The sequence below is a fragment of the Drosophila mauritiana genome, chromosome 3R, assembly GCF_004382145.1.
Source record: "Drosophila mauritiana strain mau12 chromosome 3R, ASM438214v1, whole genome shotgun sequence".
NCBI classification, from domain to species: domain Eukaryota; kingdom Metazoa; phylum Arthropoda; class Insecta; order Diptera; family Drosophilidae; genus Drosophila; species Drosophila mauritiana.
Window position 1 is genome coordinate 14,636,842 of NC_046670.1, and position 26,904 is coordinate 14,663,745.

General features: G+C 44.8%; 6 protein-coding genes across 6 annotated transcripts; 5 read left to right on the top strand and 1 right to left on the bottom strand.

Annotated features, from left to right (window-relative positions):
- Positions 1 to 13,680: 13,680 nt before the first annotated feature.
- On the top strand, positions 13,681 to 15,521 carry LOC117145371 (probable cytochrome P450 313a3). Its single transcript, XM_033310995.1, has 7 exons — positions 13,681 to 13,837; positions 13,899 to 14,099; positions 14,155 to 14,340; positions 14,406 to 14,478; positions 14,541 to 14,667; positions 14,722 to 15,295; positions 15,349 to 15,521. The coding sequence occupies exons 1-7, from the start codon at positions 13,681 to 13,683 to the stop codon at positions 15,507 to 15,509; spliced, it is 1,479 nt and encodes a 492-aa protein (XP_033166886.1). The 3' UTR covers positions 15,510 to 15,521.
- A 189-nt stretch (positions 15,522 to 15,710) lies between these two features.
- Positions 15,711 to 17,800, top strand: LOC117145370 (probable cytochrome P450 313a2). The gene is made up of 8 exons (XM_033310994.1): positions 15,711 to 15,750; positions 15,876 to 16,057; positions 16,111 to 16,311; positions 16,374 to 16,559; positions 16,615 to 16,687; positions 16,746 to 16,872; positions 16,926 to 17,499; positions 17,566 to 17,800. Exons 1-8 carry the CDS (start codon positions 15,716 to 15,718, stop codon positions 17,727 to 17,729), a joined length of 1,542 nt encoding a protein of 513 aa, XP_033166885.1. The 5' UTR covers positions 15,711 to 15,715; the 3' UTR covers positions 17,730 to 17,800.
- Positions 17,801 to 18,138: 338 nt separating this feature from the next.
- On the top strand, positions 18,139 to 19,254 carry LOC117145608 (phosphoglycerate mutase 2). The gene has a single exon (XM_033311323.1). It carries the CDS (start codon positions 18,225 to 18,227, stop codon positions 19,101 to 19,103), a length of 879 nt encoding a protein of 292 aa, XP_033167214.1. The 5' UTR covers positions 18,139 to 18,224; the 3' UTR covers positions 19,104 to 19,254.
- A 1,318-nt stretch (positions 19,255 to 20,572) lies between these two features.
- On the bottom strand, positions 20,573 to 21,461 carry LOC117145808 (chymotrypsin-1). The gene is made up of 2 exons (XM_033311609.1): positions 20,826 to 21,461; positions 20,573 to 20,765 (listed from the first exon to the last, which is right to left on the bottom strand). The coding sequence occupies exons 1-2, from the start codon at positions 21,459 to 21,461 to the stop codon at positions 20,601 to 20,603; spliced, it is 801 nt and encodes a 266-aa protein (XP_033167500.1). The 3' UTR covers positions 20,573 to 20,600.
- Positions 21,462 to 24,596: 3,135 nt separating this feature from the next.
- On the top strand, positions 24,597 to 25,595 carry LOC117144176 (chymotrypsin-1). The gene is made up of 3 exons (XM_033309221.1): positions 24,597 to 24,690; positions 24,752 to 25,353; positions 25,416 to 25,595. The coding sequence occupies exons 1-3, from the start codon at positions 24,597 to 24,599 to the stop codon at positions 25,569 to 25,571; spliced, it is 852 nt and encodes a 283-aa protein (XP_033165112.1). The 3' UTR covers positions 25,572 to 25,595.
- A 349-nt stretch (positions 25,596 to 25,944) lies between these two features.
- LOC117143551 (chymotrypsin-1) lies at positions 25,945 to 26,891 on the top strand. Its single transcript, XM_033308291.1, has 3 exons — positions 25,945 to 26,011; positions 26,075 to 26,670; positions 26,730 to 26,891. The coding sequence occupies exons 1-3, from the start codon at positions 25,945 to 25,947 to the stop codon at positions 26,889 to 26,891; spliced, it is 825 nt and encodes a 274-aa protein (XP_033164182.1).
- The last annotated feature ends 13 nt before the right edge of the window (positions 26,892 to 26,904 follow it).

Genomic DNA, 26,904 nt, shown 5'->3' on the forward strand with positions numbered 1-26,904 from the left:
GCGGTGATACAGCACAAAATTGGAACACATGTGCGCTAGACCGCAGGACGAGTGCCAAAAGTGCTGTCCACCAGCCATGTCCGTTTTCCGCTCCTCGTCCTCTTTCCTTACCTCGTCCTGTGTCCACAAACAGCAGCTGGAACTGAAACCGAAACCGAATCCGCTGCGCCTGCGTACTGGGCAGCAGGTAGAAGTCCTTTCGGATCTTTTCGTTTGCGTGCAGAAACACTTGACTCAGATTGTTTTGGACCCTGCGGTTGAGATTTTTATGGGTGTGTTGCAGTTGCAAGTGCAATTAAACGGCAAACAATGCGAGACCGCAGCTTGTGCCCAGGTAGATCAGAGATCAACTGTCAACTGGCAGCCGCAATTTGCTTGGAGCACTTCCTGGAAACTCAATACGCAATCCTAATTAAGCATAAAGAGACTAACTTCCCCCGGTGCCCCTATGTGCTCCATTGTGTGGGAAAATCTAATTGGAAATCTGTGAACACAGTCGCCTTTCTCGCGGTCTTCAAATTACGCTCATTGCACCGAGGCCTGTGCGCAGGCGCTCTGAAAACACACGGGGGAATGGGGGGATTACTGTGGAGAATTCTGATTTTCCGCTTTGTTTTCGTGTAGTTGAATATCCTTGGGAAAGCCGGCGATCAGGATTTCCTCAATGTTCTTCCAAAGGCAGTGTGAGAGCGGTAGGTAAATAATATTTTCTAGAATACTTACATACGTGATCTTGGAGCAGTCCGATTTCCTGGTGGATGTCCTCAGGCAAATACGGATGCAGGATGTGCGCACAGGTTGGACAGGATATCCCCAGGACATTCTCTGGATAAACAGGTGTATAGAAGTATTTTCCCAGGGACAAACTGGCTACACTGCAAACTCCAAGGGTAATCATTCCCCCTTTGGAACGGTAAACATGTCAATAAATCATCCCAGCACTTCGATTCAACCACTCAATGGAAATCAATAGCCGGAAAATAGTTTTCCTACGCAAGCGTAAAGCAAATCCAACACCGAAAACACCAAAAATCACAAATTAGCTAAACGACAACTATAGTGTGAGAAAAAACCGAACAGGGACAGCATTTAAATACGGGAAAAATCATTGACACATGGGACTCCATCGGTTGCCCCGTCGAAATCAACTGCAACCTTATAGCAACATCTGGACAAGTATTAAAAAAACAATAACATACCCTTAAGCGACATCCACTGCGTCAGGATCCTCAACGACAACTCGCCCGTTGAAGATTACAATTTATGACTGCGGCTGATTTTCCAAATATTTAATCATAAGTTGGGGCGACAACGTGCATTTCTGAAACCCATTGGAATTTGTTACACTGCGGTGGAGACGAGAAAAAACGACCAGGAAAAAATGGAACAAATTCTGAAAGATTTCCGTGAGAAACGATACAGGATGTAGGGATATTTAAATGAGACTGCGGAGAAGCTAGGCTATTTTAATTGGTCGTTGGGGAAATCCAGGCAGTCAGTGACTTCAACCAGCTTTGAAAATCCCTTCCTTGCTGACTTATTTACGATTTCCACGAGCTGTGATCTGAAATTCGAAGCTGGACTATCTTCTCTAGTTATAATTTTCTCATTGCGATAAGCCTTTATCGCCGAACTGAATAGCTCTGAAAATTGAGCAGTTCAAATGTAATTTATTAGACGAACTGGGGTCCAAGATAAGCTAGACGAGATTACATGGGATCAGAAATGCCACAAGCGAGTCAAATTTCACGTCCAACCAAAGGGCGAAGGAGTCCATATTATGACTCAATAATACTTTCAATATTTATATCAATTGTTATTAAATATTATTGGGCAGCCGAACAACCCTTACCCTCAACCCTTCTGTCGAGCGAACGTTCGATCCCTCCTGGAAATTGGAAACCACAAGGAGCAATCAAAGTCAGCGGCGAATGTGAGAATTATTGGGTTTCGGCAATTTAGTTGCAGAACGGAAAGGAAAGGGGCAATATACCCGCGTGTTGGGTGTCAGGGTTCCGGTGCAATCGAGCTTCTGTTTCTGTCGCAGATCGGACCAAGTGGTCACTCACTCGCTAAAAGCTAATTAACCGGCTGAGCTGAAAGACTATAGTATATCAGGGAACATAAGCGATCCCGGATGTGTCGAATGGAATTAGCATAGGGCGTGGAGGTGGGATATGCAAAGCGAAGCCCCAGATGTTTCCACATCGGAACCACTCTTATCACGACTTGGACTTCCGCTCTGCCCACCTTTAGAGACCCAGAGATCTGGGCTACCAGCGAAGGTTCTGTGGTTCCCACACGCTCCGCTCACCTGCAGAAGAACTATCTCGAGTACGACCCGACCCAGATGCAATGTATTCATCACTATTATCATGGCAAATGTTTGCCGACAGATAAACTATGTTTATATACGGTGCCGAGAGCCATTCTATTCATTAGTTTAAGTTTAGTTGCCTTGTTGACTTGTTACTGCATTACGCATACTCGCACTTCCTTCGGCCCTCGGACTCAGTTGGTTCATTCATAAAATTAGATTCCGCCGGGCGTCTGCTGCAATCCGAATGGCATCCCACGGATCTTGCACTATCTTTGAGATATTCGGAATGCCAAACAAATGTTGCCGCTAAGTGTAAATAAGTTTCGGGCAAATTCGTTCTGTTTGCCCGCCGTTATCTGCGCGTTCTTTTGATAAAAGTTTTTTTTTACCGAAATGCGGCAAGCAGCTGGCTAAATTCGAGAACATTTCCCACAGGCCGCATACCCATGCACTCGGTTTATTCTAGGATGGACTGGAATTATTGGCCCGTTTTGGATTTTTGGGCTAAGTTCAAAGGTCAAGCTCGGGAAGTATGTTCTTAAAACGGAGCAGAAATTGGTAGTAAAACCCGTTTTTCCGTGTCCGAAATCGAGTTGGTTCCTGATTTATTTTAAAGCACCGAACTGACCCATGAGAAGTTTTCATCCATTTTGACCTTTGACACCGACGAACCCGAAAGCACTCACCCCTAAAACAGAGCCCGCCAAACGGGATAGATCACAACTGACCGCTACATGGCCGTAAGCAGGAAGAGATTAGTGCCCCCTGGCAGTTCCGTTTTCCATCATTTGATTATGAATTAAAGACACAATCGCTCGCAGTCTGCGATCAGAGTTCAATTGCTCAATTAGCTTCGATCGGAACTCCTGTGCTGGAAGCTGGGAATGGATGGGATCGCTCATAATTGGCCCACTACATGGGATTTCCCATGTGGAGACATCATGCGGAGTGGCCACAAAAAGTGGGGCTGCTGGCTCTTAATCATGTTAATGGCATTAAGCAGCTTAATCGACGGCAAAGATCTAAGTGCTCGCGTCGATAATCAGCCACGGAGCAGAGACCACCCAGCCAGAGTTTGACTTCTACTCCTACTCCGATTGCGATGCCGAATCCGACTCCGAGTCGTCTAATTAAAAACAAAAGTCCGCCGCCTTGTAAATGTCAAGCGATTGCCACAGATCACGAACTTCTGCCTCTGCTGCTGTTTTGCAGTTGCAAAATCAAAATGCATTAAGCGAAAAGCAAAAAGCAGCCACAATTAGCTGGCAGTTCGAAGTCGGCAAATGACAAACAAATGAGCAGCAGGGCAACCCAAGTAAGTGGAGCTGTGGGGGGAAAGCCGAAACAAAAACAAAACTACAGTGGAGAATCATAATAAAATAATTGACGGAACTGGGGGAACTGGACCCCCTTGTATTGACATTTGCCACCGGGGGGCTGACATTTTAATACGACTGCTTGCGAAAGCAGAGTTTCTTCTCGTGTTTTTGTCAAACGATTTCATAAAAGCTCTGTGCCCAAGGAACTGAAAGGGGTCAAGCTGTCTGGTGATCTTGGACCGGGGGCAGGGTTATGGCTGGTGGCAAAGGTTCGGCTCATGTAAATATTTATGTAAAATAGTGCCGAAATAGTTGAGTTTCGCAGTGACTCCATCGTAAATCTTTGGACCCCCTCAATTAACACCTTTTTGTTCCCAATTCTCACACTCCGGCCATCTGGCCAGCATGAGAACAATAGGCCCAGTTAGAACGCCCTCAAAATGAGCATGAAATTGCTTACGGAAGGAAGTTCGGATGCCACAAAAACACGGACTAAAACAATTGCTTAGACATTTAGCACGCGGCACGGGAGGCGAGAGTGGAAAAACTAGACTAAAATAGTTGTATTCCCCGAATGGGAAACCAATGAATGAGCCCAGAATGACCAAAGGGAAGTGTGCCGACATGAAGACATAAAAGGCTAAAATGTCCATAAATATGGTCAATTATTTTGGTAGCCGGACAAACACTGGACCTGCGTATGAGGTGTCCGCATCCGCAGCAACTCCCGCCTCAAGTCCTTTCCTTTCGCCAGCCCGTAAATCACCGAAAAGGCAAGAAACGAGCAACTGAAAGACAATGGCTCTCGGGTAGGTGTGCCACCTTGCACAACAATGGGCGACACCTTCTGGACGAGACAAAGACATCATCACTGGCCGGCCAGGAGCCGGGTTTTAAACTATTTCCCATTCGGTCCACACCCACGGCAGATGTCTGTCCGCATAGAAGTCGATCCTGATGCGGCTAATGCGGTAATTAGATAATACCTGAACTGCGGCCTAGAAAGGCACGCTGCACTTCCCCCTTTTCGCCGACTTTGAGTTCGATTGCCCGGAGGCTGACAAATGCGGGTTAACAGATTGCAATCAGCTGCGTAATGCGATACTCGGGGCTAATATAGAAAGCGAAAGAAACAAACAGCGAGCATACGCAATTGTCGCGACTCGAACTCAACTCGTTGCCACAGTTGCAACCCCTTGGCAGGAGGAGATCCTGCCCAGGATCTGTATCAATTTCGGTGACTTCGGGGCATCCCTCAGCGAGCATCCTTTGAAATCAAAACCGCAAGCATTAGTAAACCCATTTTTTGCGCTCTCTTGTTCGGCAACCGCAATTGTAATTTTATAACCCAATTTGAGATGATTTTATCCCGCCAGAGGCAATTAAAAAAATGCCCTGCGATTGCTCAGCTCGATTGAAATGGAGGAAAGATTTGGACGATATTTGATACTTTGCGCTAGGTGTTTTGATTAGGCTTCAATTTAGTGGGAGCGGGAAAATCAAGGCAAATTCATAGAGTTTCCAGCATCCCCCAGTGCATCATTAGGTCTAACCCTTTCCCATAATCCTGCTGCGAACTTTGAGCTGGTCAACCCTTTGACCAGTGGTCAAATGTCAGTTTTCGGTGATCTCACTGCGACAAGGGCAGCTGCTGATCTTTTCTCAAGATGCTGCTGCATCCCTGCTTACATTCTGGAGTCAACCCCCGGGGTTAACATCTTGTTTCGCAACTTTGTCAAACACAATTAAAAAACACACACGATATAATAATGGAATTTTGATTGAAGTGCCAGCGAAGTGTCAATCACAACAAAATGATGACGTTTTCCAAGGATCAGAATTCGCAAAATGGTATTGTAGTATTAATTAAATGGAGTAGAGCAGGGGGAAGAATAAAAATCAAATGGTTCACTTAACACGACTGCTTGTCCTTTTTCGAAAACCCTGAGAATGGTGGAAATTTCATTAAAAATTCCCTGGATTTATCCCAAAAAATCTAGTTTTTCTTTTGAGGAAAATTATACAAATCATGCACCCAAAAAACGGAATAAAAGCCCTCGAAAATGCTGATATATGCAAATGCAAAAGACGTTGCTGGGTCATCGGGGTCATCTCGTCCACACCGAAGGGTTGCTTCACTATTTGTCCAGGTGTGTCCCAAGAAATAGCGCTCGCTGATGTGGTTTTTCATTAGAAATCCATAAAACTGAAATCGCAAATTGCGCTGCCGGTCAGCATATTATGCGTGACAGCATTTACGGCCATGACAATCGTATCGCCATTGGCATATCTTCAGGGACTTGAGATAGTCGTTTGTTCCGCATTCGAGGCAGATGTCCCACCATCAGATACTTGCCCGGATTCAATTAGCTGCAGATCGAGGGAGTTCGAGAGGGAGGAAGATCCTGGAGCCGTATATTTTTATGATGCTTATCAAATGGAATGCGTACAAAGGATCCCACGATTGGGAAACCTTCAATTAGTTTGGACTTTAAGACTTTATTAACGTGTGATAAATCTGCGTAGCTTTATTGTTCAGATTTTGGATCTTCTTAACCAAACGTAACGTATTTTTGAGGTCATTCAAGTCTCAAGAGTTTTTGGCGGGACTTCTCTATTGAATTCCCTAGATTTTGCAATCGGACTTCAATCAATTTTCAATACGATTTTCGCTATTCTTTTACTTTTGTGCCTCAGAAGCCCTTAAAGGTGCCAAAAATGTAGCATAATCTTAATGAAAATTTGGCGAAAATCTCCTTGGGCTGCCAAATCGAACAAAACAAATCCAAAACAGCCCATTGTATTCGCGGCATTCCGTTCTGAGCTGTCAATAAATATTTATGAATATAATAAAGTCAACTCCTGACTGAGAACAAAAAAGTGATGCCACGCGGCTTTTCTTTTTTCCCTACGCGAAGGAAAACAAATTTGCCTGCTTTCAATGCTGTTGTTCAGTTTTCAAAGGAATCAAGACGGCGGCTCATGCATATGCAAAAGGTAAGCAAAAATATTTGCAGAGCCCAAGAAACTGGGTCAAAGGTTACTGCACACGCACACACACATGCATCCTACTCCCGGCCCAAGGGATTTTCACCGGGGTGTGATTTTCCATGAAAACGCATATGCAAAAACCGCGCTACCTCCCCTGGCAGTTTTCCCCCTCTCGAAAGTGCCGCCCGTCACCGCGTTCCGCTTGACAATTATTTTTCGCACATTTTCAATGAATTCTGCGTTAATTTCCGTTTGATTTTTGAATTCAATGCGCCGCTTTTTTCACCCATTTTTTCCGTGTCCGGATAACGGAATGGCGAAAATGCCATAGTTACAGTTACTGTTACGCGGCCAGCATCATTAATTATAATTTTCAATTTGATGTGTCGCCGGGACTAATTCGATTTTTATGTTCTGCCTGTGATTTGGCGAAAATGTCGGTTTTACTATTGCCATGGTAGTTTCTAGAGCTAGTTTTCCACCAATAGGATGACCACATAAAAATAAAAAAGTCTTGTAATATTTCTTTGGAACTTTATTGTACATCATGCGAATACAAATTTTCCTGTAAATATGTTAGATTCTTAAAGTTTCCCATGGAAATTTGCGTTTTGGTCCAGTTCTAACGGTCAAATGTCCATCAGACGCCAGAAGTTCAGTTGTTTAACTGGACCAAAACAGCTTGTCACCTCTGAACCCCGCTCCATGTCAGCAGTAATTAATAAAAGAAAGTTCAACATTTTACCCTAAAAAAGTAGAGAAGTGAACACGCTTCTTGATTTTGCTCCTTTCAAAGGAGTCAGCGCTAAATGGCCGAGCATCTTTGATCTTGCGATGATCGCCCTATGAACCCCTCTCCTCAGCATCATCCCTTTACCCACTTTTTACCCTCTCCTTTCCATTTGGCCTGCCTTTGATGAACTCTTTAAAAGAAATTAATTTTTTTCGGGTATTTTTGCACCCAAAAATCGTTGACGAAAAAATGGGAACTAAGCATCTTTTGATGAGGCAGCATCTTGGCTGTTTGAGTTCAAGGATCTTGTGTGTCTAAAGGGTAATAAGGGTGAGAGGTTTTCTCTGTTTATTGGCAAAACAGTCATTTATTAATTGCGACGATTAGAGGTTTTTGGGGGCAAGCTAAAAATAATAGGATCTGAATAGTTTTCAAATAGAAATCTGGCTCTGCTCGGAATAATCTCATTTTCGATTAGGTCACACTCTATATATGTTCTCAACTATACTTTATAGACAATATTTTTACGCTCCGCTGATAAGGATTCCCGGAAAAATAATAAATTTTGTAGCAAACCAAACCGAATCGGGCAGCACTAAAAAATTAACAATCCAAACAGTGATAAGCGACCAAGAAATCGGCCAGATAAGCCACACTATATATTCGAGAAGAGCGTTTAAATGTGGAAAATTCAGCCGTATCCGTGAGATGCCATCGATGCTTTTTGGATGCCGCGTGCGCTCCACTTTACTGCTGCCTTTGTGGTCGCCAACTGGGAAATTCTCTTGTTTCGCCGCTTTCCTTTACAAATTTTCCAACTTCAAACCCCCCCACTCACGGAAACATTATCTTCCATCTCGCTCGAGCGTTGTCAAATTGGAAGGGGAGTTCGGGGAGCCCAGTATTTGATGAACAAATAAAAAAGAGCTCTGCTTCGCTCTCGAAAATTCACGAACACACACAGTTTCTCCAAGGGGGCGTGGCCAGCCGTTGAGTGAGTTCGCTTTGAGTGGAAACGAGTTTCGTTAAGAATGCTTCTTATAGCGACCCGTCATTTCAATTTCAGTGGGTAGTTTTCCAGTTGGCTTATCTAACAGGAGCCACGGGCTGTTAGTTAACAGAATGTTAGCTTACTTTATGGAAACAAGCAGCATGGAGAATTTATGGCAAATGATTGAAGTGGAAATTGTGTATGTTTCATGAAGATTTAAAATTCTCAAATCATTTTTTGAACATAATAATATATATATTTTATAGTGCATAAAATTCAAAATAGTTTAATATTTTATTAATTCTTAATAGCTAAACAAATCAATTGCTTTGCGCTGCACCATTTGCATACCATTCTTATTGGCCAATTTCCCCCTTTCTTTTAATCAATCAATAAAAACTGGTATCGTTTGGCATTCCCGTTAAACTAATATAGAAATCGGCGGGCAGTCAAAAATGTAGAATTGTGAAATTCCTCAGCGAAAATGCCCATTAATTAACAACCTTTTGAAGGCAATCCGTTGGCAGTCCGATTCGAGCTTCATCCACAGCCAAGAAATCTCGCAGCTTGTGACTGAAATAATTAATGATGTGGCGCACTGTGTCTCAACTTTGCGCCGTTGCTGTGCAAATATTAGCAAATTATTTTAGTTTTAGAAAATCTCGCTTCCCCTGGCCGGGGATGTTCTGTTCTGGTGCTGTTTGCATTGCGCCAGCCGTTTGCCAGAAATGTCAATTTTCTCAAATACCAACAGCCCAAGAGCGCCTTCGTCTTCGAGTTCGTCTTTGAAGGACGAAAAGTCGGGCACTTCCATCCCCCTGCCATTTGCCGTGGGGGCACTAATGATGTTCTGGTCCTGTGTGGGTTACATTCACTCTCTCACACTCATCCTTCTGCCTGCGAGGATTCGTCCTGAAGACTCTGACAGTATTTGCACTTTTCCATTTGGCTAAATGCTGTCCTGAGCTGTCCCAGTTGAACCTTAATTGTTCCTTTGTCAACTACTCCGAGTAATTAAAAACACCTTTCAACTGTCGAACGACAGAAGGAGAGAGAGAAAGTCCAAGTGAAAGACAGCATTCTGTTTGATTAGCAAATTTGTCAAATTTGCGGCGAAAGTCCATTTATCAATCTACTAATGATTTTTCTTCAACTGAGGCAAATCTACAGCTGCACTTGAGGAGACTGACTCCGCAAGATTTCCATATTTTGCATATGTGCGTAATTTGGGCAAACAAAAAATTAATTAAAACCGCAGAAGGAGCAGCCGAAAAACCAGCAATTAATTTTCAATTTGAGTCGCATAAACATTTTAATTGTTTGCCTGCAATTTAGCTGCCACACAACACGAGTGAACAACAACAAGCAAACATATGTTAGACATTCGGTGGGGGGCTTCCTTTTGGCCATAACCATCTAGGCCCATATGTACTCTGATTCAGATTAACGCTTCGGGCACGCTCCGAGCTCCGAGATTGGGGTTTTGCTCCATGAATTTCAATTCGCCCTGGCTCCCTGCCGTATCTGCCACATCCTCGTGGGCTCATTTATGCCACAAAGCGTAGGCAAACTTTCGAGGCGGCAATAAAATCGCAAGACGCCATGTTTAACTGCCGCACAGCTTCCGTAACCACTAAATTCACATGGCGCACATCCTTCTCGTATGTACATTTAGCATGCCATTTGCATATGTGCCTGCCTGAAGGATATAGCGCGGCTTCCTTGTCATATTTCCATTAGCATTTGCCTCTTAACTCATCATGTGGCTGCGTGCGTCGGCGGATAAGTGTATCATCTTGCCGTGCCGCATTTATTACCCATATTCGAGCATCCGGCTTTTATCCTTTCGTCCCGACGCGCTCCGTAATTGCTGCCTTTGGCGCTTCCTCCATTGTCACGGATGAGCTGCATCGCCACACACTTGCCAAACTTTATTACTGCCATTGTTGCTCGGGATGGCGGGGCGTATGGGTAATAGCTGCCAAGTGACTGATTTATGAAATCGAGCCGGGCTAACTTCTAGTTCAATAATAAAGTTTTGGTGCAGAAGAATCATGGTAAATAAAATATGAATAATTATTTTATATTTGATTTGCAATGGCTCTCATTTTTTCACAACATTTGAAACATGATGAAAGAACTTAACCCCGAAACCCAGCGAAATAAGCGCAGCCAATGGAGTGGCTTCTGATTGTTGACCTCTTGAACTGTATCGGGACTTAATAGAAACGCAATCAAATAATTGCGCAAAGTGTGCCACAATCAAATATAGCAACAAATTAACCAAACGCCAACACCACCAACCATTCTCAAGCTGCAAATCGATAAAGGCCGTCTTTCGACCGATGCGATGCGATGGAGAAACCGCAGAGAAAATATTATAGAATTATCCAGTTGGTGGATGGATTGGATCGGCGGACCGAGAAGCGATAAGTTTACAATTGCTTATGACTTCAATTAATCTGTGAAAGCGCCTACGCAGCCAGATCTTCTGGAATATCTGGTGAAGAAGTTCCGGGGGCGCAGGGGATCGATGTTCAGATGTCGGAGAATCCGCAAGCACGAAAATGCGAAAAACAAAAAAGAAAATCCAATTGAACTGGCCAAGAACTGGCTGCGGTCCAAGTCTGGTTCTGGTTCTGGGTCCCAGCTTTGGGTTCGGGTTGGAGTTTGGGATTGGGTTTGGGCTGGAGTTTGGAGTTCGGATCCCAGACCGCAAGACACAAACAGCCAAACGCAGCCGCCGCAAGACAATTGACCTGAAATTACATTGAAGATGTGCCCGGGGTCTGGCCTAAGAATTCTATACCCGGCTTAGAAACGGTAAATTGCTTAGTCATCTCCCATCGCTGATTGTGATCACGATCATTATAATTATTTGGCTGTGCCATTATTATCAAAATGGAATCGCATGCATGTCCATGTCCACGTCGCCAGGTGGGCGGGGATCTCGGAAGTTGAGTCCTGAACCCGCACGCATCACCTCAAAGCCTTAGAGCTTAGCCCTATTTCACACACCCACACACACAATCATCTGTGGGCAGGAATTCATGTGAGTGGGCATACATGGCTTAAATTTCGAGTAATTCCATGTCCATTACTTAAGTAGTCGTTCCACTGTTATAATTTTCGCAGGTGTTTGAATCCTTTTTCCGCTTCATTTTCAATTTACGCAAATGGACTTCGATTCGCGGCGCTGGGGAAAACGGAAAATGAGCTCTGGATGCGCTCTCATGGGGCCCGCCAGGTGCTCAAATTGCCGCAGGTCCAATCCGAAATTCAGCATTCAATGGCAGGAAGGGGTTAGGCGAGCAAAGTTCATGGCCAGCGGACGTGTGCGCTCCTCACCAGATGCATCTCTTCATCTCGATCTTGCGGCTGCAGTTGCAGTTGCAGCTGTGCAGTAGCCACTGCGCCAGTGGAGATGCGCCAATGGAGGAGCTGTATTATTTTGGCCAGCCACTGGCCACATACGGATGTCATTTGGGCAGCCTTTGAACTCCTCACGCGCCTCCTGAAAATGATGAAAGCGCCGCATCTAATAGGAAAAATGGTAAGACACTTTTTGCGTTTCGTTTGTTTGCTCAAGCAAAATTGAAAAGTTGATTAAGTTCGAGGATGCGAGTCGAAAATGCATTGAAAGTAATCTTATACTCTTTAATCGTGAGCTTTGACCCGAGAAAAAAAAAAAATGGTAGTAATAACCACTGTAAGTGTACATATACAATTGTACTCCCTATGAAAAGCGGTATATGTATATAATATATACAAGTTATTACGCGTTTCAAAGACCAAATATTATATAAAACACTTATAACGATATTTTATGTTTAATAATAGAATTATTTATTTTCCAAATATATTAATATATTATTAAATGTCTCCGAACTCATGCATATAAATCATTTAAAGATCCATAAAACAGCAGCAAAAAACCAAGCGAAAATGTCACTCCAAAAGGCCATAGTGAAGCTAAACATAAAATCTAAGATTTGTGCCCGGCGAGCGGGATTTCCATCCCGTCCAATAGGTAGAACCAGTGTCCAGGGTCCAGAGCACAGAAGCAGCCATAAAGAAGCTTTTACGGCCACCGGACTGGAGGCGAAACTGAAGCCCAAGTCGAGATGATAAATCGTCTACCACGCTCAGTTGGCTGGTTGGACGTTTGTCGATTATTTGCCGGGATTTGCCTGCCTTTTATTTTTTGCATTCGCTATTTACTATATTTTGCCAGTGCAGGTCGACAACTTTTCACTGCCGACGACACTAACGGCTACCATAGATCAGTTCCGACCTGGCTGGAGCACAACGACGATGTCGTCCTCCTCCGGGCTGCAGCTCCATGTTCAGCTCCAACGCCAGCTCCCCTGTGCTCCAGGCTGGGCATTAGATTAGACAATTTGTTGGTGCTCCGGCGAACAGTTTGTGCCTGCAAGCGCCAGGGTCGAGGCTCTGTGGAATTTATCACCGCACTTCCCCCTCGAATTTTCCCCTGCGTGTTAATTGAAAATTGTACGGTAATGTTGCTTATCGCGCGGCTATCAGACGTCTTTCCAAAGACCCAAAGCGTCTGGGTAACCACAAGTCACCCAAATATCTGTGGAGCTTGCGTGTGCCGTGTCCATGTTCGTGGGCAGCATGCCACACCTTGTGGCACCGGCACCTTGGGACACCGAGGCACCACGCATCGACATTGCCTCCCAGCTTGCGGTGAAAATTTCTAACACTTTTTGACAACTTTTTGGGGGAACGCACTTAAAAAATAATTTATCGCCGCTGACATTTTTCGTGACTTTAATTGCCCCGCGCACACTTCGATAGTGATTTACCTGTTGTGGCCCAGCAGCTTCTTGTCTATAGTTTTTTTTTTTGTATATTTTGCTTTGTCTACAGATTAGTTATATAGCCAGGTAAGCTTCGCCTTAGACTCGTAAGCGGTTGACGCGATTCGGGCTTAATTGCTTTTACACCCAGTGGGGATGATGGATCGTAGGGCGATTGAGGAGATCATTGGGCCTCTTAAAGTACGGAAGTACGCCGACCGCAAAATGTTTGAGTTGCCTTTAGACGCCCGGTTTCTGACCTAATCAGAAACTTTTTTTTTAAAACGCCTAAAAAGAGGACAAAGTCGAACGTTGTTTTGGTTAGTTCAAGGTCAGCTTACACCTTAGTAATAAAGCACACCATCATACCTATTATTATTAATTTAACCACAGAAGCACTTCCACTTTCGTATAAAACCTTTGCCAAATTCGCTGAGGCAAAACAGTGCTTAGAATTACTTCAAAGTGTTTGTTTACTTCGAGTTCGGATTAGAGTCCTTACCATGGATACGTTTCAACTGCTCTTAGCCGTGGGAGTGTTTTTCTGGATATACTTTCTATGGAGTCGTCGCCGGCTCTATATGATGCAATTTAAGATACCAGGACCCATGGGATTACCAATTCTGGGCATTGCCTTTGAGTATCTGATAACCTATAAACGTGATTTTTGAATACACTTGATAAAAAGGCTGTGGATTAATTGAAATTTTTGTGACCATAGGTAAAATGAGCATACGAAGCAAGTATATGGATATTTACGGCTCCACATGTATGGTGTGGTTGGGACCCACGCCATTTGTAATCACTCGGGATCCAAAGATTGCCGAGGAAATCTTCATGTCTCCAGAGTGCCTAAATAGGAGCTCGTTACTTTCCAAGCCGCTTAATAGCTGTACAGGAGATGGATTATTATCATTGGAGGGTAATGAAGACTAGGCTTTAACTTACGCAATAATAACATATTTTATTTATTTTAGCATCTAAGTGGGTTGAACGTCGCAAGAACTTAAATCCCGCATTCAGGCAAAATGTTTTGCTGAGTTTTCTTCCCATCTTCAATGCTGAGTCGAAATCTTTGGTGGCCTTCCTGGACTCACTTGTCGGTCAGGGTGAAAAAAAGGTCCGCGACGACATAGTGAGATGGTCTTTTAGAATAGCCACTCGTAAGTGAAATGTTCGTTAAAATGTGTTGAGATGTCTACAGCAATTTTGTTGTATTTTTCCATAGAAACCACAGTGGGAACTGACGTGAAGAAGGAAACGGCCTTCAAGAACGATTCAGTTTTGAAAAGTTACGAGACGTAAGTGAAACCAAATCCGAAAAAGACTAGCATTAATATCCAAAGCTATTTATACTTTTTAGGCTTATGAAAATAATTGTCATGAATGTTTTGTTGCCATTCACTCACAACAAGATATTTTCAACACTGGGCGGATTTGAAATGCAGAAAGCTTCGGCCAAGTCCAATGTTTACAATATGATAGGCACGGTGAGTTTGGCCTGGACTTATTGCATCACTTGCCTAAGACCTTTCGCCCTTTAGATTGTTGACAAAAAGTTAATGTCAAAGCCAGAAAGTGGCCCACAGCCTGAAATTACCACTGTCATTAATAAGGCCATCGAACTCCATCGGAATGGAGAAATGTCCCGGGAAGAGGTGCAATCGGAGTGCTGCTCCTTGGTTGCCGCTGCCTTTGAGACAACCGGTGACACGGTGTATCACGCCCTCATCCTGCTGGCCATGTTCCCGGAGCACCAGGACACGGTCTATCAGGAGCTCAAGGAGCTGTTTCCCGTGGCCGGTGACTTTGAGGTGACCTACGACGATTTGCAAAGAATGGTTTTTCTGGAGCGCGTGGTAAACGAAACACTGCGATTGATACCATCTATTCCATTTACACCAAGGGAAACAATCCGGGATTTCCGTCTATCCTCTGGCGTGGTCATTCCAAAAGGTGTTGGAGTTGGTGTCGATATATTTGCTACCCATCGCAACCGAGATTACTGGGGTACCGATCCATCGTCGTTCAACCCAGACCACTTTCTGCCCGACAATGTGCGCGATAGACATCCTTACGCTTACATTCCATTTTCAAAGGGAAGGCGTAATTGTATAGGTGGGTTTGATTGCCATCATAAAATGTACTTCTTTTAATTATTATGCTTTAAGGTTGGAAATATGGGTTGATGTCATCCAAGCTTGCTTTGTCTAAGATACTTAGAAACTGCAAAGTAAGCACATCTTTTCGATACGAAGATCTCGAGTTCGTTGACAACATTGGAATGGAACTGGCTCAGTCACCTGGACTAGAATTTCATCGGCGAACTTAGAAACACTTAGGAACACTTTACATTTACGTATTTTTATCAGAATTTCCTAGATATTTATTTTAGGAACTTTCTTGATGGGACTATTTTGCTGTTACTAAGATTTATCTTAAACAAATACGTTGTGACTTAATTATTTATAAAAATAAAATGTTAATCCGAAATTCTTAAAATGTATTCCTTAATTTATGTGCGGACCCTCCTTATAAATGATAGCTGAAATGGAAGTGCACAAAAATACAAAGTAATTAAGCAGTAGAGTTCAAAGCCATAAATATGTTGACATTAGGGTAGCGCTATTAGAAAAGATCTTAACCCGAACTCGTCAAATTAATGTCGACTCCAAAAATATATATTTATCCATCGCAGCTCAGATGAGCAATACTTGGCTAAAATGATAGTCATACAATTGTTGATCGCTGCAAGTATAATTCTTTGGATCCGTTTTCTATGGAGTCGACGCAAATTGTACATGCTGATGATGCAGTTGCCGGGAAGAATGGGACTCCCTTTACTTGGAAATTCCCTAGGATATCTTATCATTAGCAGGGGTAAGTGTGACTTAAAATCTCGAATTAGCCAAGCTTAATATCCGTATCTTCAGGCAGAATGAGTTCAAGAACCATGTACATGGATAGGCACGGCTCCACATATATGGCCTGGATAGGCACAACTCCAATTGTGATAACAAGAGATCCCGAGATTGCCGAGAAAGTCCTCACGTCACCCTTCTGCATTAACAGAAGCTCTCATATAACTAATGCGCTGGCACTTTCTATGGGATACGGACTGCTGACATTACAGGGTACTGTACTGTAGTCTATACGCCACCTTCTTCTAAAATTTCACTACTCTCATCCCATGCAGGATCCAAGTGGATGGCCCGTCGCAAGCATATGAATCCCGCGTTTAAACATAGTGTCTTGCTCAGCTTTCTTCCAATTTTCAATGCTGAAACGGATTTACTGGTTAGCGTTTTTGACTCCTTTGTTGGTCAAGGTGAAAAAGATGTCCTTTCAGATCTCATAAGATGGTCATACACAATAGCTACTCGTAAGTAGACAAATCATTCCCATTTTGGGTTGAACTAAATTTTGACTGTCCACAGAAACCACATTGGGAACCGATGTTACGAAAGATGATAGTTTCGAAAACGACGCAATATTAAAATCCTATCAGTCGTAAGCGAGTCCCATATAGTTTGTTTTTCCAACATATATAGATACCCATATTTCTTAGGATATTGCGGCTAACCATCATAAATATTTTCGTGCCTTTTGTGCAAAATAAAATTGTTTCCACACTCTTCGGACTTGAATGGCTGAGAAGAAGAGACACTTCTACGATTAATAAAATGATATGCAACGTGAGTTGAGATTGCAAATTGAAGATTAACATATTTAGAACTTTCCTATTCAGATTCTGGAAAAAAAGCTAAATTCAAACCCAGAAAATTATTCCGAGTCAGAACCAAAGACTGTTATACACAGGGCGATAGAACTTTTTCGTAATGACGAATTGTCCTTAATGGAGTTACGTGCCGAATGCAGCAGTATGGTTCTCGCTGCATTCGAGACAAGCGGCCACACGGTTTATTATGCCCTCGTTTTGCTGGCCATGTTTCCCGAGCATCAGGAAATGGTATTCAATGAGATTAAGGAGCACTTCCCTTTGGCCAAAGACTTCGAGGTTACCCACACCGATCTTCAACAATTGGTTCACCTAGATCGCGTTTTGAATGAAACCCTGCGTTTGATGCCATCCGTTCCGTTAAGCACGCGGGAAACATTGGAGGACTTGCGGCTATCAAATGGAGTTGTCATCCCCAAGGGAGTGACTATCAGCATAGACATATTTAACACTCAACGCAACAGCGATTATTGGGGCTCAGAAGCAGCGCAGTTCAATCCCGAAAACTTTCTGCCGGAAAAAATCCAGGACAGGCATCCATACGCCTTCATTCCATTTTCAAAGGGAAGGAGAAATTGCATAGGTCGGTTAGCCTTGGAAAATATTTGTATAAGTAAAATTTTAATACAACATTTTTTATTTCTATCAGGCTGGCGATATGGACTGATGTCTTCGAAGCTGGCTTTAGTCAAGATACTAAGAAACTATCAGCTAAAAACCAGCTTTCTCTACGAAAATCTTGAATTCGTTGACCATATGGTAATAAAGCTTGCACAATCACCACAACTGGCATTTGAACGACGAACTTCATAACATAACTTTCGTATTTTGATAATTCTATTATATTGGTTATAAGAACTCTTTTTATACATCTATTATCTAAATAAAACGGTTTGGTAGTTTTGAATACTCTAATAAAATAATGAATCTGGACTGGAGAATTTCTGGAGAAATTAGTGAAACTGGATCCAGTTTTGCATGAGACTATGTGTTTAATACCAGCTGTTCCACTACTGATAAGGCAAACATCCCATTCTATTCAGCTATTAAATGGATTTTAAATTCCAGAAGGCGGAACCCTAATGATAGACATTTTTCACACTCATCGTAATAAAATATAACCATCATTCAATCATTAAAGAATATTTCCATATTGTTAGAAGGAATGAAATATAAACCTCAAAGTAACCTTATTTCAACGAACTTTCCTTACTGTCATATGTTCAACCCGGCAGTTTTAATAGAAAACCCATTCGAAATGAACACGATATAGACTGCAAAATCTTTCCAAATTCAAAGTGTCCCAAAATGTTGGCTCTGGCCAGGAATTCGTGGTGTGGCCAATTGCTGTGTCGCGTGGCGAACATCGAAGCCCGCTGCCCGTTCTCGAAGTCATCAACCGGCGGAAAGCAGGCCGAGAAGAAGGGCAAGTACAGGATCGTAATGGTTCGGCATGGGGAGTCCGAGTGGAATCAGAAGAACCTATTCTGCGGATGGTTCGATGCCAAGTTATCGGAGAAGGGACAACAGGAGGCCTGTGCCGCTGGCAAAGCGCTCAAAGATGCCAAAATTGATTTCGATGTGGCCCACACCTCGGTGCTGACCAGAGCCCAGGAGACACTCAGGGCCGCCCTGAAGTCCAGCGAGCACAAAAAGATTCCGGTGTGCACCACGTGGCGCCTCAACGAGCGCCACTACGGCGGACTGACGGGACTGAATAAGGCCGAGACTGCCAAGAAGTTCGGCGAGGAGAAGGTTAAGATCTGGCGCCGCAGCTTTGACACCCCACCGCCGCCAATGGAGAAGGATCACGAGTACTACGCCTGCATTGTTGAGGATCCGCGCTACAAGGACCAACTGAAGCCGGAGGAGTTCCCCAAATCCGAGTCACTCAAGCTCACCATCGAGCGCACATTGCCCTATTGGAACGAGGTCATAGTGCCCCAGATCAAGGACGGAATGCGTGTCCTGATCGCCGCCCACGGCAACAGCCTGCGGGGCGTGGTCAAGCACTTGGAATGCATCTCTGACAAGGACATAATGAGCCTCAACCTGCCCACGGGCATTCCTTTCGTCTACGAACTGGACGAGAACCTCAAGCCCTTGGCCACGTTGAAGTTTCTCGGCGATCCGGAAACGGTGAAAAGGGCAATGGAGTCGGTGGCCAACCAGGGCAAAGCCAAGTGATCCGTGATTTCGGGTATGTCCAGCAGCCTCCGAAGAAGGTCAGAGCAATCAGCTCAATGCACTTGTATGCCAAACAAAAGCGGCGAATCGAAAGTGGTGCTCACTGTGGCCAGGCGAATGTCAAGCAGCAAATAAATTTATTTGATTTTAATTGACAATGAAGAGTCAACAACGATGGGCTGGCTGGCTGGCCGTTGGTCTCTTGGTCTTGGTCTTGGTCTCTGGAACTCTGGCGACGGCTCTGGGTCCCAGGGTCTGGGTCTGGATGTGGGTCTGGGTCTGGGTCTGAGCCAAAGTCCAGCCGTATTTATATGTGTTTCCATTGCGCTCGTTTAAGAAATCAGGGAATCGAGTGTGTCGCGTCAATTTTAATTGCTGCGGGATGAGTCCGAGCAGCCTCTGGCATTCCGAACGGGTCGAATTTTAATTTGTTTAAATGAAATACTCATTTAGGGCTTATTGACAAACAAATTGAATTGATTGATCTAAATGAATTTATATGCTGAGCGCGGTGCCCGGCGAGACTCAGATTCCCTCCGAATGAGATGCGTTCAGATGGATAGGTGGTTGGAGTTTTGGTTTAGGTTTAGTCTTCTGAGCATTTAACCCGCTGCCAGCCGTCTAGCATATGGGAGTTCATTTGGAGCCAGATTTTCCATGTTAGGCTCGCAGAGCGTGGCGAGCTTTGATCCAGTAAATTGAGAGCGTGAAACGAGCTAGGAGACGGGCACTCTGCTGGCAAACTTGGGTCCTCGGCAGGATCATCCTTCCATCGGGGCTGTGTGAACTACAATATCTTGCTGACTAGTGTGGCCCGCAAAGGCCTGAGCTCCACATTATTTGAACCTAATTACACAGACGCAGTGGAGCCCAGACCGAAGTTAAAGCTAAAGTCAAAGTCGGCGCCCCGTCAAATTGGTATACCAATTGCAGCATAGAAACGGCGGGAACATAAAAATGTTTGCACTTCGTATTTGTCGCGCATAAAATCTAATATCGAATTACAAGGCCCGGTCTTTGGAGAGGAGTCCAGAGTTCGCAAAACAGTGTGCGTGTCAGCGAAACTTTGTGGCAGGCTCCATCGACCAAGCGCTCCGGCTCCACATCACCACATCCCCACGTCTCCACATCCTCATGCTCGCATCCACATCCCGCTGCCATAAAGAAACTGAATTGAGTTAAATGCGCGATAAATTGCTTTTTGCATTTATCATGGTCGCCCTGGCAGGCGGCAGCCCAAGTTTTCGCTGGAGTCGGGCCAAGCCTAGACCACGAAGATGGCGAGGCGACTCTGTGGACTCCACCCAGGCACCCAGACACCCGGACTGCCGAACTTCTCCGCCCTCCCTCTGGCTGTGGCGAATATTGAACAAGATTTTTAATTAGTCGCCAAAGCGTAGAAAGTGGGGGGATGTGACCAAGAACGCAAGACTTCGAGGAATTTAGTCAAGTTCGGGCAGAGAATCGGTTTATTTATGCGCTACAGGTCGGTATTTATTAGGCCAAGTCTTGGTTGATCACCTGGCTGATGTAGGGCAGAAAACTGGACACCCGCGTGTAGACGTCAGGTCTGCCCTGGGCACAGGTGGATGATCCGTAGGAGACAATTCCCACCAGGTGTGGCTGCTTACCGGGCCTAATCAGGGGTCCACCAGAGTCGCCCTAAAATTGGGAAAACATGTTTGATTCCGCTTAGCATGATATTACTATTTAGATACTTACCACACATGCCCCTTGACCCTGGACAGCCAGGGCGCAGATCTCGTTCCGAGTCACCCGAAATCCCTTCTGGTTGCAATCCTCGTTCGAAATGGTGCGATAGTTCAGGGCCTGCAACTGATCCGGTAGAGTCGCCGATGAAGTGGATGGAGTGGTAGATCCCCAGCCGGTGAGGCGTACCGGAACCTTCTCGCCAATGCGATCCGAGCCACCGATTAGAATGGTACTGATATCGGATCGCTCCAGGCGGAACGGCGGAGTAACCTTGACCAGGGCGATGTCATTGATAATGCGGGGATTCATCGAGTACTGCGGATGGACGTGCTTGGTCACCACCCGGTGACGTAGTCCACCGGCCTTCCAGTTGAGCGTCCCCACGACCACGCTAACGTCCTCGATCTTCATCTTCTCCATGCAGTGGGCCGCCGTAAGGACGTGCTGGCCGCTGACAATGGATCCTCCACAGAAGTGCTGCCAGCGACCACGTCGCTGCAATTGCAAGGACACCTGGAAGGGCACCGTCTCGTTCACGCGTTGCCCACCATTTATCCTAGTGGGTGATTCGGTGGTCGTGGTCACCACGTCAGCTAGTCCTTGGCGAAGGATCAACAAGATGCAGAAAAGCTGTAATACCACCATTTTAAACTACGATCACGTTTCAACTTTTGATGAATGAATGAATTGCATTCCACTGCAACCCATCCATTTTATACATCTCCATGCAGAACAGCCTTATCATTTATTTGGCAATGCAAACATTTAAATTCCGGTGATCTTGAAATGTAATGTGGGCTGAATCGGTGTGACCTTTCCCAAATATCTCCTACAAATAACACATATGTGCTCATATGTACACTTAAAAAATACTCTACTTTTTGTACTTTAATTACTAATTTAAGTATTTAAAGATACAAATTGGACAGATCTAAGTAATGTATACCATTTTCAAACGTTCTGATTCAAACAGTAGTCGATTGGGATCTCCTGCTGCTCCGCTCCCAGCTGCCCAGTTGTCGCCTTGCGTGCCTGGTTATCATAAGCTGGCCGGGATGCGATCCTCCGATGCCATCATAAAACTGGGCTTGACAGAAGCGCCTACCTGTTGTCATCAATTAGGTAACACGCTCACGCGACCGATAAATATTAAGGCAGCTCTAGCCGAATCCCCATATCGGTATCTGTTTATCTGGGCGACTGCGAATTCGTATCTGGTCGCTGTTCCGTGGCATGATCTCTTATCTGATTTGCAAATAAGAATCTGTTTAATTTGCCAATGCTCGGGCGCAAAACCAACGCCAGATCGCTGCATGTGTTGGTGTCCAGAGTCATAATTTATATTACTAGTTGGAGAGGAGTGGAGTGGGACTCCTCTGATTCGCTGGAAGAACGAGGTGCACTTTGTGGTGCAATCCTGGGCAAATTAAGTACTAAAATAAACGACCAATTTACTGATTATGCAAAACACGCAATTAATTTTCCACTTGCAAGCGAGTGCGAAAATTAATTGCCTGCGAAGTGGAAAACTCATTCGACTAACCAGGCTGATCCCGTTTGTTTATGTGGGGCTCAGTCATAATCATTTGCATACGAGTCGATGCAGAGGAAAGTTTTTCCAACCTGTTCTTGATTGACCCCAAAATCAGCATGGCTAGTTATACCCTTCCTCAGCTGCTACTGTATTTTAAGCCTGGTACATGCACACACATAAAATGCCACTTCTTCTCCCACTCCGCACAGATCATAAAACCAGCGGCTCTGCTTTATGAACTCGGCCAATAAATCAAGCTGAAGACGTTGGCGGCAAAGAGACAAACAAGAACACAAGTCCCGAAAACAAAAAGCCCATAAAAATTGCACCGGCAATGAATGCCCACTTCGGATGTGGCCTGTTCTTCTGGGCCACACGCACAATTCTACAGAAGTTGGCTGGCGAACTGGCCAACTGGCCAACTGGCGAACATGGCCCAGAAGCAGGGCCATCCAGCGGGGCAGGCAATCAAACAAAATGTCATAATAATGATGGCGTCCCGTCGGAGCCGACGGGCAGGATGCTTATCTTGTTAACACCGAACCGATCCACCAGCCAGCCCTTCAAGAGGAGGATATGGTCTCGGGAACACCGCTGATGATGAAATGATTAAAGTGCACTTTATTAGTGGGAATTTTGAGCATCGTCTGCGATTTCTGCCTTCATCATTAAAGCGGGTTTTTGTGACTGCTGGTTGTGCAAACTCGAATCTGTTTAGCAGCTTATAGTGCAAAGTGGTTGTAAGTTTAGAATAATATATGCAATTTTTACTAGCTGATGATAGCTAATAATAGAAATGATACAAATGTTCTTTAAAACTGACCTTTCCTAACATCAAGTTTTTAATGTATTTTTTCCCGATTAAATCAAAATGTATAACAAACTTCTTGGTGCGTAAATTTACTTGATTAAATTTCGCTCGCTAGAACAAAGCCTAATGAGTTAACACAGGGATTAACCCGTCAACCTTAAGTCTCCTAAAGACGCACCAAGCCCACATGCAAATTAGAGGCGGGAATCAAGCATAAAGTCTGCAGATAAGTCATGCCTTGACAGGGTGGTCCAATTAACAATTGGAGGCAGGAGGCAACACGACAGGCGCCAGAGTCGGATTCAGATCCGCAGACACATCCTGTGGATGGAGTCTCTCGCTCTCTGGCGATATAATAAAGCCATTTCGGGTTCAAATCGGTTCGCTGGCTCGCAGCTTCGTGGCGCTGCATCGCAGCCCAGGACAATTAACACAGAAGTCCAAAGATCAAGACCTCAACAGCAGCCAGGATGCAAACGGAGGAGCAGCCGGATGGAAGCACGAAGAAGTCGCCACGAAACCGAGAGGTGTGCATAATTAATTCGCGCCTGTGCGCCACACACACAGTTGAGGTTGGTCCGTCCAATCCGGCTACACCCGAAATGATTCATTAGCTGGATGCAATCAGGCCCGGAACTGACACATCTGACTCCGAATGTCGACCAGATAGCGCTTCCATGGCCCGCCCATGAAAGAAGCATTGGAATTGAGGCAAAACTCGAGGCTGCAATGAAGCCTGATTTGCATCGAACATGTGGATGGCCTGGATGGAGCTCCTGTCTGGATGCGAAGCTCAAACTGCAACTGCCTCCGAGGTGCCCGAGGTGTCCAAGGTGCTGATTGCCAGCGGCAGGTCTCCTTGTCTCCTTGTCCGCACAATGAATTAAAAGAAATGTCCGCTGCCGTGGCAGGGGCTTGTTTAATCGGAATATTTAAATTATTCGCTGATTAAAACTCGAAGGCAGATCGCTCTGAAAGGAGGAGGTCTTGGTTAGTAGACTGCCTCTTATTCCGATGCTGATTCTTTCAGTGCCTCTGTCTCAACTTTGCGTAGGTGTTATTCTCGGGAATCGAGGAAGCTTACTCATCACCGCAGATCTTTAGATGATGTATGGGTTCAAGAAATAGTTGGTGGCTTAAGCTGTGATTAAGCAAAGGAAGTATCTATATAACCTGTTCAAGTAAATCGTAGTTGCCTTACACCACAACCAGTCCCACTTGTCTCCCCTTACCAACTGTCGGTTCCTATCGTCTAGACCATTGCTATCGCTGCCCAGCGACCTTGTAACCCATTACATGAGGTGGGACGACCGCCCACAGCTGCACTTGATAAAATTCAAATGAATCGAGCTGAACGAAAAGCCCCAATTAATTGGGACTCTGGCATGCCTATATAAACCTCGGATGCACTGCTAGTTTCAGGCTGAGTCTAACCATGAACGGAGTAACTTATTTTGTGCTACTTCTTAGCTCCACTTTGTTAGCTCTGGATGGAGTTCAAAGTAAACCCATGGGCAATGTCATCGATTGTAAGTGAAGTTTATAACTTAACCAAATAGTACTGTATTCATTTTTCCACGACTATTGCAGTGGAAAAGTATTTCGAGGAGGCTGACCTTAATTCCCAGGAGCGAGTTGTTGGCGGTTACGATGTGGCAGAGGATGAATACGTCCCCTACCAGGTGTCCATGCAGTTTCTTACTCGCAGTGGAAAGATGCGACACTTCTGTGGTGGATCCCTGATTGCGCCAAATCGCGTCCTTACCGCTGCCCACTGCGTCAATGGCCAGAATGCCAGTCGAATTAGCGTAGTTGCTGGGATTAGGGATCTCAACGACAGCTCCGGCTTCCGATCTCAGGTGCAGTCGTACGAGATGAACGAGAACTACCAGGAGCTGGTGACTAGCGACATTGCCATCCTCAAGATCGATCCGCCCTTTGAACTGGACGAGAAGCGTGTGTCCACCATTGACGTCAGTGGATCGGACATGGTAGGTGCCGATCAGGAGGTTCTCCTCACCGGATGGGGTTCTGTCTTCCACTTCGGTACAGGTCCCTTCGCCAAATATCCCACTGTACTCCAGAAGCTCGACTACAAGACCCTGAGCAATTCCAAGTGCAAGGAGACGATGACTCAGCTGACGGACACCGAGATCTGTGCCTTGGAGCGGTTTGGCAAGGGTGCCTGTAATGTGAGTAGTATATTCAAGTGAAAATCGGAATAATGTTAGCTAATTTTAAAATACTATTTAAGGGCGATTCTGGCGGTCCTCTGGTGATGAAGAGTGGTGAGTCCTATAAACAGGTGGGCGTCGTCTCCTATGGAACTGCTTTCTGCGCCTCGAACAATCCTGATGTCTATACCAGAGTGTCCATGTTTGACGGTTGGATTAAGGAAAGAATGGCCTAAATCAATATAAGATACAAATTGTAAAAACAGATATTGCAATATAAATCTTTATTTTATTTATTCAAATATATTCTGAGAAACTCTAACCAAACTATATACTTTTCCAAGTCAGTAAAATGAAGCATTATCTTTGTCCGTAAAGATGTCTTGCAAGTTCGCAATTAGATATTTGCATACCAGGTAACTGGGCTACGTTACCAGCAGAAGCTCTCATTATAATTTCAATTTCAAGATCAAATATAATGGCATAACCAAGTAGACAAAGTGACCCAGATATTTTGCGATACATATGCAAATTCATTTGCCAATGTGGGCTAAGCTCTTATTTAAGAAGTGTGGCAGGTGCAAAGCCAGTGGCATTAACCAAACAACGATGGGTCTAACTGAACTACTGCTGATCGGAGTTGTAGCTGTGGGTGGAGTCTTCGGGAGACTGAATTGTGAGTTTGAATTGGAATCAGTAACTCAGAATCCCCTGGTAACAGACGTGTCTATTGTAAAAGCTCGTCAACCCAGTGGGTATACTCCACATCGTATTGTTGGAGGCGCTGACATCCCACCAGGCGAACATGTGCCCTACCAGGTTTCTCTGCAGTACAGAACACGCGGTGGTCAGATGCACTTCTGCGGTGGATCCATCATCGCCCCCAATCGCATCCTCACTGCAGCTCACTGTTGTCAAGGTCTTAACGCTAGTCGCATGTCTGTGGTGGCCGGAATTCGAGGTCTGAACGAGAAGGGTTCCCGCTCCCAGGTGCTATCCTACAGCATCCATCCCAAGTATCAGGAACTGGTTACCAGCGATCTTGCCGTGCTGTCCATCAAACCTCCGCTGAAATTAAACAACTCCACTATTAGTGCAATTGAGTATCGATCGCAGGGAAAAGACTTCATCGGCGGTGGAGTTCCAGTAACCCTGACGGGATGGGGGCTCCGCTTACCAGTGCCCTTTCCCTTCTTGGATAATGTGAATTATCCCAATGTTCTTCAGCGCATGAGTTACCACACCATCTCGAATAGTGAGTGCCGGAATGCGGGAATGGAGAGCGTTACGGATACGGAGATCTGTGCGAGAGGTCCTTTTAGAGGAGCCTGTTCGGTGAGTTGGGAGATAATACACTAGCCAACACAATATAAAATCTATGATATTATTTCCAGGGCGACTCTGGCGGTCCTCTGGTAATGGATTCGAAAAATGGATTACAGCAAGTGGGCATAGTATCCTACGGCTTGGTGGTGTGTGGTCTATACATCTCTCCGGATGTCTACACCAGAGTGTCTACCTTCAGTGACTGGATAGGAAATCAAATAGAATCGTGAAGGAGAAGAGGAT

Bases quoted from the DNA above. Each gene is read 5' to 3' on its own strand.
- LOC117145371 (XM_033310995.1), top strand. From the start codon at position 13,681: ATGGATACGTTTCAACTGCTCTTAGCCGTGGGAGTGTTTTTCTGGATA. The intron at 14,341-14,405 runs GTAAGTGAAATG...ATTTTTCCATAG, and splicing joins GTCTTTTAGAATAGCCACTC to AAACCACAGTGGGAACTGAC. The intron at 14,479-14,540 runs GTAAGTGAAACC...TATACTTTTTAG, and splicing joins GTTTTGAAAAGTTACGAGAC to GCTTATGAAAATAATTGTCA.
- LOC117145370 (XM_033310994.1), top strand. From the start codon at position 15,716: ATGATAGCTGAAATGGAAGTGCACAAAAATACAAA. The intron at 16,560-16,614 runs GTAAGTAGACAA...GACTGTCCACAG, and splicing joins GTCATACACAATAGCTACTC to AAACCACATTGGGAACCGAT. The intron at 16,873-16,925 runs GTGAGTTGAGAT...TTTCCTATTCAG, and splicing joins TTAATAAAATGATATGCAAC to ATTCTGGAAAAAAAGCTAAA.
- LOC117145608 (XM_033311323.1), top strand. From the start codon at position 18,225: ATGTTGGCTCTGGCCAGGAATTCGTGGTGTGGCCAATTGCTGTGTCGC.
- LOC117145808 (XM_033311609.1), bottom strand. From the start codon at position 21,461: ATGGTGGTATTACAGCTTTTCTGCATCTTGTTGATCCTTCGCCAAGGA. The intron at 20,766-20,825 runs GTAAGTATCTAA...TCCCAATTTTAG, and splicing joins AGGGTCAAGGGGCATGTGTG to GGCGACTCTGGTGGACCCCT.
- LOC117144176 (XM_033309221.1), top strand. From the start codon at position 24,597: ATGAACGGAGTAACTTATTTTGTGCTACTTCTTAGCTCCACTTTGTTA. The intron at 24,691-24,751 runs GTAAGTGAAGTT...CGACTATTGCAG, and splicing joins CATGGGCAATGTCATCGATT to TGGAAAAGTATTTCGAGGAG. The intron at 25,354-25,415 runs GTGAGTAGTATA...ATACTATTTAAG, and splicing joins TTGGCAAGGGTGCCTGTAAT to GGCGATTCTGGCGGTCCTCT.
- LOC117143551 (XM_033308291.1), top strand. From the start codon at position 25,945: ATGGGTCTAACTGAACTACTGCTGATCGGAGTTGTAGCTGTGGGTGGA. The intron at 26,012-26,074 runs GTGAGTTTGAAT...CTATTGTAAAAG, and splicing joins AGTCTTCGGGAGACTGAATT to CTCGTCAACCCAGTGGGTAT. The intron at 26,671-26,729 runs GTGAGTTGGGAG...TATTATTTCCAG, and splicing joins CTTTTAGAGGAGCCTGTTCG to GGCGACTCTGGCGGTCCTCT.